The following is an 11161-nucleotide window of genomic DNA, read 5'->3' as shown; positions in this document are numbered from 1 at the left end:
CCTCCCGCCACCCCCGGCCCTGGCAAAGCCTTCCAGGAACCCAGGGACGCCATGTGCTGGCCCCGTCCCCATGCCCCCCCTCCGCAGCCAGGGCCTTGGCACTGAGCCGGGCACCGAGCAGGGTGGGAAATGTCCAGGGGAAGAGCAAGCACCGTCCAGCAGTGCGGCAAGCAGCTGGCACCGCACCACAGGAACCAGCCTGCAGGGACAGGGATGGGGCTGGGGGACGCCCGATGTGCAACCTGGTCCTGGCACAGTGAGAAGGGGAAACTGAGGCACGGGGGGGGTCAGGCAAAGCTGAGTGCCAGGCAGGGTGGGGGGTGCCCACAACACCCAGTGCTGCCCACAACACCCAGTGCCCAAGGAGGGACAGGAGCAGGACGCTGCCACACACCGATCAGGCCAAAGATGCCAAGGATGGAGGGGGCGAAGATGACCAAGAGGTTGATGAAGGTCAGCAGGACCACGGCGATGCTGACATGGCGGATCCAGCTGAAGTCCTTCCCTTGGAACAGCATCTGCTGGATGGCCCGGCGCACCTGGGGACAACGACAGGGACAGGGTGTCACACTCCATCCTTGGAGCCAGGGCCCATCCCACCCACTGTCCCCGCAGTCCTGCCGGTCTCTGTCACCCCTTCCCCTGCCCCAACCCTGTCCCTGACACCCAGCTGGTCCTGTTCCCCAATCCCTGCAACCCTGCCCTTCCCTGCCACCCTGTCCCCATGTCTCAGCCCCATCGCTGCCTCAGTTTCCCCTCTCAAAGCCTGGTGCCAAAGCCCTGTGGCAGCTGGGGGGGGTGGGGGGGTGGTGCCACCTGGCAGCCCCGCAGGGCCACTCACCGGGAAGAGGACGATGGGGACGGTGAGGGTGACGGCCGTCAGCACAGCCACCCGCACGCACAGTATGAGCACGTCAAAGGGGTCCACCTTGTTGTAGGTGTGCAGCAGCTCCGACTCCACGCGGCCTGCGGGCACCAGTGGGGAGCTGCTGGGTCAGCCCCGGCACCGCCACCACTCCGGTGCCAGTGTGCCGTCAGGGCCCCCGGCCCCCTCCCTGAGGGCTCACCGTAGAATGTGAGGTAGCCGAAGAGGGCGGCCAAGAAGTACATGAGGTACATGACCATGATGGAGATGTTGGAGATGCACTGCATCTTCTTCTTGGAGGGGCTGTGGGAGACAGCAGGCTCAGCATGGCCCCTGCAGCCCAGCCCACCCCACTCCCGTGGCACCGAGCGACCACCCGGCGAGGAGGGGTGATGCCGGAGCACCCTGGGGTACAGCGGGGCTGTGTGGAGAGGGGCTGCGTCCCCCTCCCCGAGCTGCACGGTGGGTCAGGTCACCCACCACCAACCGACCACACACTCATCCTGGGCCATAACACCCACCTCCCAGGTGCCCTGTCACCCACCATATCCCCTTGTACCCCTGTGACACCCCAGCACAGGCCCCACCCCCAGAGGGTGCTGCCTTTGCATGGGTACCAGACAAAACGTCTCCCCCATGGATGTCCCCACCCAGGACTCACTCCTTCAGCTCGGTGTAGATGGGCAGGACCTCGGGGTGGCAGACGAAGGCGAAGGCCATGATGGGGATGGTGTATGCTGTCTGTGCGAGAGGAGGGCGGCTGAGCGCAGCAGCCAAGCTGGCGGGTGCCACCAGTGCTGGGACCACCCACCTTCATGGGGTGCACGGGGTGGGGGCTGACCCAGAGCCCCAGGGATGCATCCCGGACACCTACCTGGGAGTTCAGGGTGAAGAAGCTGGGGGTGCAGGTGCCCTGCTCAGGGGCCTGGAGGATGGTGTAGCCATTCTGGTAGTCACTGGTGCTGACGGGGGTGGTGTTGAGGCTCCCTGTGAGGTTCCCCTCCTGCTCAGGGAGCGGGCAGGGGATCTGGAACTTCTTATAGATGACCTGGGGTGGGGGGGACACAGGGACGGTCAGCACCGGGAGGGGGGCGAGTGGGGCGGCAGCATGTGGAGGGGCCACGTGTGTGGTTCCCCCCCGGCACCCTCTCCCTTCCCCTCTCCCCGGCACTCAGCAGCTTCAGCCGAAAATAACCCAGCAGCATGACAGCACCGCCACGGCGTCTCAGCAGCCCGGAGCACCCGCTGTCCCCACTGTCCCCACAGCACACAGCTGCGCTGGTGGAGCCATGCACGCGGCAGAAGAGATGCTTGGCATCCTGAGCCACCGGCACATGCCGTCAGGCGCTCACCGAGATGAGGAAGAAGCCCATACAGCTGAGGGAGAAGCCGCTGGCATAGCCGAGGTAGCCTAGGGAGGGAAGAGAGCAGCCAGTGGGTGCGTGCAGGACCCCACGCTGGCTGGGAGCCCCCTCCTTGCCCACAACCCCCGGGCTGGCACCATCACTCTGCAGGAGCCCCAGAGTGCTGGACCCCGGTGCCACACGCAGCATCCCCCTGACTTACCCAGCTGCTTCATGAGGGCCAGGGGCAGGATAATGGTGACAGAAACCAGGATCACCAGGTAGTTCCCATTCATGTACCAGTCCCTGGAAGCAGAGGGCCTGCTCACCGCCCTACTCCGATGGAGCACGGGAGGCACAGGCATCCGTTGCAGAGAGGGTGCTGTCTGTCATCTGTGGGGACCCCTGAGCTGGCATCTCTAGGGACCCTGGAGCTGGTATCCCTTGACCCCTGAACTGGCATCCCCAGGGATGCTGGCATCCCCCAAGGCTGGCATCCCTGGGGACCCCTGAGGCCAGAGTCCCTGGGGGCCCTTGAGCTGGGGTCCTGCCTACCTCCACAGTGGTGCACCCCCAAGGGCTAGAGCTGCTGCAGGCAGGCTGAGAACTGCTGTTCTGAGCACATGTTTGCCAGTGGACAGCCCAGCAGCAGGAGGATGTGGGGACCAGTGTACCAGCATTTGCAAGGGGGCTCATCCAGGACCTCGATGCCCCAGGTGCAGGGAGCTGCCCCCGGCCACCTGCGGAGCAGGAACCCTGCCCAGCCCTGGTCCCACGTGTGGTCAAGCACCCCAGAGCAGCTGGGATGCCCAGTTCCAGACTGGTGGAGGTCCCAGTGGCAGCTCTGCCCAGCATCTGCCCAGCTCTCATCCCCTGTGCTGCCGGGTGGGGATGTGGGCACGGTGCAGGGGGACCCATTCCCAAACAGAGCCCCCCCTGCCCTGCAGCCCTGAGCTCTGCTCAAGGAGGAAAGCCTGATCACAAGGGGATGCGAGGAACACGGATTGGAAGTTCAGCCTGGTTTAATCCCACCTGGGGGCTTATTCAGCACTGACAGTTATCAAAAATAGTAGTGGCTTAATGGCACTAAATCCCTGCCACAGGCTGCACAGCTGGAGCCGAAGCCCCGGTGCCTTCCTGGGGAAGGCATGCGGGCAGTGTGGGCAGGAGGCACTTACGTGGTCTTCTCCTCCAGGTTGAGGAAGGTCTGGATGACAAGAGGCACTTCGGATTTGACGATGTACAGGTAGCTGGACATGGCTGTGGGGCAGAGCGAGGTCATGCTGTGCCGGTGTGCTCTGGTCCTGTGTCCCCCTCCCAGCCCCCCCAAGTCTCCCCCACAGCCCCGTCCTCACCTCCGATGTTCTGCAGTGTGATGGCGATGGCTGCAGCCAGCTTCCCCGGTGTGCCGAAGGCTCGATAGCCCAGCTGCTCGTAGGCGCGGATGCCTACAGGAAGGGGAGCCGTGGTGAGGTGAGGGTCAGGAGGGGATCCCCCAGCACAGCCCCGCCAGGAGCCGGCACTCACCCACGATGCCGGAGGACTTGAGCAGCAGGTGGATGGAGTAGCTGGAGAGCAGGGCCACTGCCGTCAGGAGGAAGCTGTAGAAGGACAGCACCGTCACCCGTGGGTCACAGCACCGGGCTTGGACACAGCCACAGGGCAAGCCCCACGTGGGCAGGCTCTGCCTGCGGGCAGCCATCCTGGCAGCCCACTCAGCCCCTAGCCTTGGCACCAGCCGGGTGCTCGCAGGGTGGATGGGCTGTGGGGTATGGACACCCCACAACCATGGGCTGCCCCAACCCTGTGGGTCTGTGTCCCCACGCCCAAGGGGAGCCAGCACCTGTGTCCTTTGGGCCATCTGGTTTTGTATTAAGGAAGTCAAGCCTTCACCCTCATCCTCCTCCTCCCCAGAGGGGCACAGTGCCTGGCAGGGGCAGACAGGCTCATTCCAGGGAGGGGGATTGCTCAGGCAGCAGACCCCAGTCCCTGCATTACCCCAGGCCAGGGATCCCTTTCTCACCTGTACCTCTGGCACACACTGATCCCTGTGGAGAAGCTCCCCCCCAACCCAGCCTCCCCCACCCCCCCAAGTCCCCACAGCACTCACAGGAAGAGAATGATGCCGGTGTTGGCCATGGCATAGGCCAGCCCCAGGATACCGCTGCCCATGATGGCATTGCTCAGGTTGAAGATGGACATCCCAAAAGATGTCTTCCCTTCGAACTGCACACATAAGAGACAATGGGGAGGGGACGCACTGGTCACACCAGGAGCTGCCCCCGTCCCACCGCCACCGCAGTGCCTGCGCTGATACTCACATCGGTGAAGTGCGTCTGCTTCTTCTCGGTGCCATGGGGCAAGAATTCCTCCATCTCTGCCACACCAGACTGGTTCTCCTCAAACCTGGCCACCGGAGGGAGGAGGGTGACGATGAAGCAGAGCCAGGGGCTGCCATGTCCCCACCCCAGACAGTGCTGGCTGACACCGTGTGGGCAGAGACAGCCACGAGGACCCCCCTGGGGTGCTGGCACCCCCGCTTGTCCCCACGCCTCTACCTGTCACCCGCCAGCGAGGGGACGGCGGAGGCAGTGAGCGCGGCCGTGTGCTTCCCGTTGGGCACCAGCTCCACCATCTCGGCCTGGAGGGGCACGTCCGTGGCGTCCATGGCGGGGAAGCGGCTGGGCTCGCTGTGGGCTCTCCTCAGGCTCTGCAAGAGGGGGGCAATGGGGGTCCAGCTCTGGGCAGGAGTTCCTACAGGTCTCTCATCAGCCGGGGATGCAGATTCAAGCGCAGCACCAGCGCTGGCGGCGTTGCAGGGACAGGCACCTGGGGATGCCAGGGATGCCTGTCCAGCCATCACCACGGCTGGACGAATCCCTTCCGCCTGCTCAGTACACATGGAGCTCGACCCAGCTCTGACAGCCCCACAAGGGTCCCCAGCGGGAACCGTCCCCTTGCCCAGCCAGCGTCCTGCAGCCCACCCTGCGGGGCCCCTCTGCTCCCCTGCCCACAGCACGGCACCAGCCCCGGAGCCTCTGTCCGCGATGCCTGCCCACCTCCGCTCCTGTGCCCGCAGCTCTCAGCTCCGTGCCTCAGTTTCCCCTCCTGGAGACGGGTGCTGACAAGCGAGCAGGGGCGTTTTGGAGGGCAGCTGGGGATGGAGTGAGGAGCTCGGGGACGCCCCAGCCACCTCTGTTACGTAAAGCCTGTGGCGCTGCCCAGCGCGAAGGTCTCACCCGCGTCCTGCCGCCCAAGGCCGGCACTGCCAGGGTGCCAAGGCAGGGGGCTTAGGGGCATGTCAGGGCTGGACAAACGGAGCAGGAAAGAGAGCAGGGCCAGGAGACAGCTCCTTGGCAGGAGAAGGTGGCTGGGCTGCCGAGCGCAGGACGCCTTGGCACGCCGCACAAAGCCGCCTCTGTGCAAGCCCCAGCCCTCCCCACCCCACTGGGAAACAGCACAGGGTGGCTTTCTAGGGCAGGCTGGCTGCCGGGGCAGGATCCCCCACCTCCCCCCAATGCCCTAGGGGGCTGATGTCCCCCCAGTCTGTCCGGGGGTCTCCACCTCAGGGCCACAGGACGATGCCACCCAGCCCAAGGCAAGGGCTGGCCGGGATGCGGCACAGTCCCTGGGAGCTCCCTGCTGCCCTATCACCCTCGTGTCTGGGGTCCCCGTGGGGTGAGCAGGGGATGTGCCAGTCTTTGTGCTGATCAGGCCCCAGGGACTGTCTGAGTCTTTGCATGGCACTGCCGGGGCAGCGATATGCCGGGGACAGCACCCCCCCCAGGCATGCAGGGGAAGGATGCCACGGCAGAGCATGGGTGCCAGCACCTCTGGGCTCCTGAGCCGCTGCCCTGCCTGTCCCTGCCCATCCAGGCCACTGAGGAGACCGGGTAGGGTCATCCCAGGCCATGCACTGGCTACTAGCAGCGCCGGGGGGGGGAGCCCCTAAGGCAGGCCTGGGGTGGGGGGCACACAGCAGGGCCTCCCCCACACACAGCACACAGCCTGGTGGGGAAACTGAGTCAGGGCGCCAGCCAGAGGGGACCAGAGCAGGGAGGCTCAGCCGTGTGGGGGAAGAGAGCGAAGCGCAGGGCGGGTGCTGGGTGATGATTTATCCCCTACACTAGGCCTCCGCTTGGGCCGGATCCAGGCACCAACAAGGCTGCCAGCACATCCAAACTCCGCCGTTAACTCTGCGCCTTCCTGCCTCCGCAGGAGGGCATCGCTGAACCCGCCGCTCCCAGTGCCGGGCTTGAGTGGGACCACCAGATCCCCAGTGCTCCACCACCTCCCCGAATCCCCCCAGCACTGCCAGGCTGCCCACAGGCAGGGCTCCGCTGCATCCCACCGGCAGCGGGCAGGAGCTGCCTGCTCCCCCGCGGGCGCCGGAGAGGCTGGGCGCTCTCCTCTGCAGCCCCTTTCTTCTCCCAGGTTATAATTACACCTTGCCGGACGGCTCAGGAAATACCAGTTTCTTCCCCCAAGCACCTCTCAGAATAGCAAGCGGCACGGCCGGGCTCACTTTGCATGCACCAGGCTTAGCACCGCCACCCAGACGCTTCCTCCTGCCAGGCAGTGCTGGCACAGCCCTGGCACAGCCCTGGCACAGCCCTGGCACCGCTCACTGCCACCTCCCCGGCCGGCCCCGGCCTTTGCCCCCCAGCCAGGGTCTCCCAGTGGCGGTGGCTGGGGAAGGGGAGGAGATGAAAGGGGAGGGAACAGGAGACGCTTCGATCGGGCAGAGCGTGCCCTGCCCGCCGCTGTTTGCCTTGCGATAAGGCTGGGCAGAACAGCAAATACATAGAGCAGTGGATGGCCCTGGGGGGGTGGCGTGGGTCCCCCCCAGGGCTGTGGGTGGCAGGTTCACCCCTGTCCCTGTGTGCCCACCTCAGATGGGGACGCCCTGCTCTGGGCAAAGAGCATCTCCCCAGGGACCCCTTCCCGCAGCATGCCGGCCCCAGAGCCCCAGCCCACCACAGGGCTGCCCTGCCGCCACACAGAGGGGGTGCTGCCAGCCTCCCTGCCACACTGGGCAGCCCATGTGCTGCCTGACATCGTCCCCCTCCTGACCACCAGCCCCAGCGCCCGCTCGCCCACCCTGATGGCATGGGTACAGCCACGTGCATGGGCACGGAACCTCCCCGCTGTGGCACCCAGGGCCATGCCCCTGGGGCTGCTGCGCCAGCTGTGCTGATTTCCCGGCGTGCGCCTCTCTGCTGCCTGCTGGCTCCGGGTGACAAGGACGGCGACAGCCCCACTGCACGACAGCCCCAGCCCGGCTTTCCCATGGGCTGCTCCTGCTGCCCCACCACTGGGTGACACCAGGGACATTGTCCACCCCACCAACCCTCTGGCATGGCCAGCCAGCCCAAGCCAGGCCCCAGTGACGTCCCACAGCCCCCCCGCGGTGAACGCCGAGCTGTATGCGTGGGGCCGCACGTACCCTCCCCGCCGGCCACGTCTGCGCACCAGGGGAGGCTACGTTTGGTCTCGCACGCTGTGTCCCGGCCGGCACAGATGCCTCCCCCCTCGCCAGGATGGGGACACGTGTGTGGGGCAGCAGGGCTCCCGGATCCCTTCCCTGCCCTGGCAGGCAGGCAGCCCTGGGCTCACCCCAGCCCCCTGCCAGCCTTCCCCGAGGGCTGGGGCACCACAGTGGGGGATCTGGTCCTGGAAGGGGCTGCATCTCACTGCCTGACACCTCGCGTCCACCCAGACTTTATTTGGAAGGTGGAAAATCCCAGCCGGGGAGCAAGGCACAGCCAGAAGCGAGGGAACCAGGGCAGGGGAGTTCTGTCGGCAATGCCAACAGGACATGTCAGATGGGGGGTCCATCACGTCCGACAGCATGGCAAGGAGGATGCGTATCACCCCGGGAAAGCCTAGCTCTTGTGCTGCACCAGCAGGGCACGGTCCCCGCTGGAGCACAGCGTGCCAGCGGGAATAGGGCCCACAGGGGGACTGGCAGCCCCTGCCTGCCCCCGCAGTGCCAGCCTGGGGTGCGATGACCCACTGTGTCCCCACAGCCCGTGACACCCATCCATGGGCACCCGCTGCTCTCACCCGTGGGGGCCAAAGGAGCCGGGTCTCCCTGGCAGGGGGTGGGTGCTCTCTTGGGCTGGGGACCCCTGCAGGGCAGAGACCCCCCGTCCCCATCTCCTCTCCCTCTGCAGATGAATCCCGGCTAATCCGCCCCAGCTGGGGCTGCGGGACTATTCCGGGTGGTAATCCGGCTTTAGCACCAAGCCTGCCACAGCTGCCAGCCTGCGTGCTCGCAGCCAGGTACTCCACAGCCCATGGTGTGTGCCGGGGGGCTGGCAGCAAGCCCCCCCCCCATCTGTGCCCGCCTGCCCAGGCGCCTGTTCAGGTTTCAGCGGAGCCGGGCATGCAGAGGTCTCCTATTCCCTGGGGCTGTGCTGGTGGCAGAGCCCTCCCAGAGAGACGGGCAGCATGGGCAAATGGGCAGGGACACCAGCAGCGTCCCCCCACTGCCATCAGCCCCTGGCCCTGGGATTACCCCCAGGCACCGCTGCTAGGCACGAGGTGACGCCAGCCTGGGGTCCCTGGTCAGCCCCCGGCACTGCCGTGGGCACGGGGGGGGGCAGGCACATGGGCAGAGCCGGGTTGGGTGTCCCTGGGCACCACCTCCCCAGGGAGGCTGGCCCCAGCAGGGCAGGCACAGGCGACGGGGACCCCCACACACTTCCCCTTGCCTCCACAGAGAGCCCCCTCCCTGGGGTGGCCCTGGCAGCTCAGGGCTGGGAGCAGAGCCTGCCCAGCCCCGCCAGAGGAGGGCCTGCCCTTCCACCCCAACACACAGACGTGGCTTTCCTCCCGACCCGCCTTCCGAAAATTGGCACCCCAAACCTGTTTTTAAACCTATGTCATTTCTCTCCCCTCTCCACCTCCCAGCCAAGCAAAAGCAGTGCCATCGTCCCACCTCCCGGGGGCAGCAGGCACCCAGAAGGGCAAATCCAGCTGCCCAGGGGCATACCTGGGGACCTCACCCTTGGGGTGAGGGCTCTGGGGTGCACCCCCATGTGTATGGGGACACCACCAGCCATGGGGAGGGATGATTGGAGACAACCTGCCCAGTGCACAGCTGGAGAGGCCTTCTGGGTAGCCCCACTGTAGACCTTCCCCAAACAGACCTGCTGGAGACCCTCATGAGATAGCCCCTACCAGAGACCGTCGTGAGATAGCCCCACCAGAGAGCCGTGCCAGTCAGCCCCACTCATGGTCCCAGCACAAGCTGGACAGCATGGTCACCACTCCTGGGCTCACCTAGCCCCCGGGGCGGCCACCTGGGTGGTGTCCACCTGGGGTCTTCCCTCGAAGAGCACAAGCAGCACCCATGTCCTTAGGGACAGCTCTGCCCGAGCCCGGGGACGTGTCCACAGGCAGAGCATGCTGGCAGCTGGGCTGGCTCATGGCCACCGGCCCCAGCACCATCCTGCAGCAATGGACATGCCAGGGTCTGGGACACATCAGGGAGGGGAAAGGCACCACAGGAAAGGGGGTGATGGAGCCAAACATCACCAGGGGTCCATGGGGAGGGTTTTCCAGCACCGCAGCTATGGCACAGCTCGGCCATGGCAATCCTCTGCCATCCACCCACCCCAGGATGGGGCCACGGGGGGAGCGAGGGGCTGCAGCATGGGTACCAACCACCACCATCATGCTAGGTCCTCCTGCATCCAAGCACCAGTACCAAGGTGAGCTGGGAAGAGCGATGGGGAAACTGAGGCCAAGCAAAGGGAGCTGTGCCCAGCACCAGACCAGCCTGGGCTGCTGCTGCCACAACCCAGCATGGAAGGAAGGGGTTGAGCCCACAGTGGGACAAGTTAGGCAGCAGAGGAGCTGGCAGCATGGGGATGGGGACAGGGTGGGCACAGCACAAGGCCGGTGGCATCCAGCATGGCTCTGGAGGAGTCCAGGTGAGACGGCAGCTTGAGTCCAAAGCATCACAGCCGTCCCTAGGCTCAGTGTTGGGTTTTGCTTTAAACTTAAGCTAACGCACTGCCTGTCAGGAGCTCAGGGCCCCACGGGGAGAACAGTGACACGGATGGTGGCAACTGCAGGGACTGGTAGGCAGGAAACACCTGAAAAACCCACGTTAGGTTTTCTATTGCATCTCTGGAGACTCGTTTTGCCTTGGAAGCAGGATGCTTTCCAGGAGTTCGCACTCCGTAAAACACACGGCGGGATGACACCAAGGAGTCGATGACAAAAAAATCCAAGCTGCCGTTTGCTGCAGACAGTGCTGGGGACACCAGACCAGCCTCAGCTGCAGCCTACCGTGCCTCCTGACACCTTGATGCCCCCAGCACAGCACCCCATCCCAAACGGGGGCCACAACCTGCCTAAGCCCCCAGGACCACCGCTGTTCCCGGCACTGCCACTCTTGCCATTGGGCCATCCCACCAGCCCAGCACATCCCCCTGGCCCAGGGACAGCAGGACCACGCTGGCTGTCCCCCTGCCGGCACAGGGGACACAGCCAGCCCTGGACCTGCGTCAGTGGCCGGGGAGGCGCGTGGCAGTCGAGACCCACGCAGCAAGGAGGGCCGAGGGCCCGTCGGGCCCGGCCCAGCCCCAACTCGCCTCTGTTTTCTCAAGGGCTGTGTTTCCAAAGGAGCCCGTGGGATCCCACTCCTTCCCTCCATCCCCCTGCGCCAAGGAAAATAGGCTCTGCCGGTGCCTGTTTGTTTGCCGTGGCTGCGGCCCCGGCGTGTGATTACAGCTGCAGCACGGCCGGGTGCTGCAGGGCGCTTTGTGCCTCGGCCAGGCTCCCCCACTGTGCAGGCACCCCCCCATGCCGCCCCCAGGCCAGCCAGGGTGCCCCCACTGCCCCCCAGCATCCTTGGCTGCCAGAGCCAGGGCATACCAGCACTTGGACCCCAGGGGGACAGGGGAGCATCATGGGGCATGGACAGCTTTCTTTGGGGTGT

General features: G+C 65.7%; 2 protein-coding genes across 2 annotated transcripts in view; one reads left to right on the top strand and one right to left on the bottom strand.

Annotated features, from left to right (window-relative positions):
* SLC38A3 (solute carrier family 38 member 3) overlaps positions 1 to 4666 on the bottom strand; it is a 6005-nt gene extending 1339 nt beyond the window's left edge. Inside the window, exons 1-13 of the mRNA XM_035894646.1 lie at positions 4661 to 4666; positions 4530 to 4607; positions 4319 to 4434; positions 3736 to 3809; positions 3564 to 3656; positions 3387 to 3468; positions 2432 to 2514; positions 2218 to 2276; positions 1736 to 1913; positions 1527 to 1602; positions 1068 to 1168; positions 842 to 966; positions 395 to 539 (exon numbers count right to left, since the gene is read on the bottom strand). Of these exons, the coding sequence (XP_035750539.1) occupies positions 395 to 539; positions 842 to 966; positions 1068 to 1168; positions 1527 to 1602; positions 1736 to 1913; positions 2218 to 2276; positions 2432 to 2514; positions 3387 to 3468; positions 3564 to 3656; positions 3736 to 3809; positions 4319 to 4434; positions 4530 to 4607; positions 4661 to 4666 (1216 nt within the window). The remainder of the gene's footprint in view (positions 1 to 394; positions 540 to 841; positions 967 to 1067; positions 1169 to 1526; positions 1603 to 1735; positions 1914 to 2217; positions 2277 to 2431; positions 2515 to 3386; positions 3469 to 3563; positions 3657 to 3735; positions 3810 to 4318; positions 4435 to 4529; positions 4608 to 4660) is intronic.
* SEMA3F (semaphorin 3F) overlaps positions 1 to 11161 on the top strand; it is an 89765-nt gene that overhangs the window by 55901 nt on the left and 22703 nt on the right. The window contains 1 exon segment of the mRNA XM_035894664.1: positions 4781 to 4799. Coding sequence (XP_035750557.1) covers positions 4781 to 4799 — 19 coding nt within the window.

The sequence above is a fragment of the Egretta garzetta genome, unplaced genomic scaffold (assembly GCF_000687185.1).
Source record: "Egretta garzetta isolate BGI_Z169 unplaced genomic scaffold, ASM68718v1 scaffold215, whole genome shotgun sequence".
Lineage (NCBI taxonomy): Eukaryota > Metazoa > Chordata > Aves > Pelecaniformes > Ardeidae > Egretta > Egretta garzetta.
The sequence above is the reverse complement of the archived record's forward strand: the minus strand, read 5'-3'. Positions and strand labels throughout refer to the sequence as shown.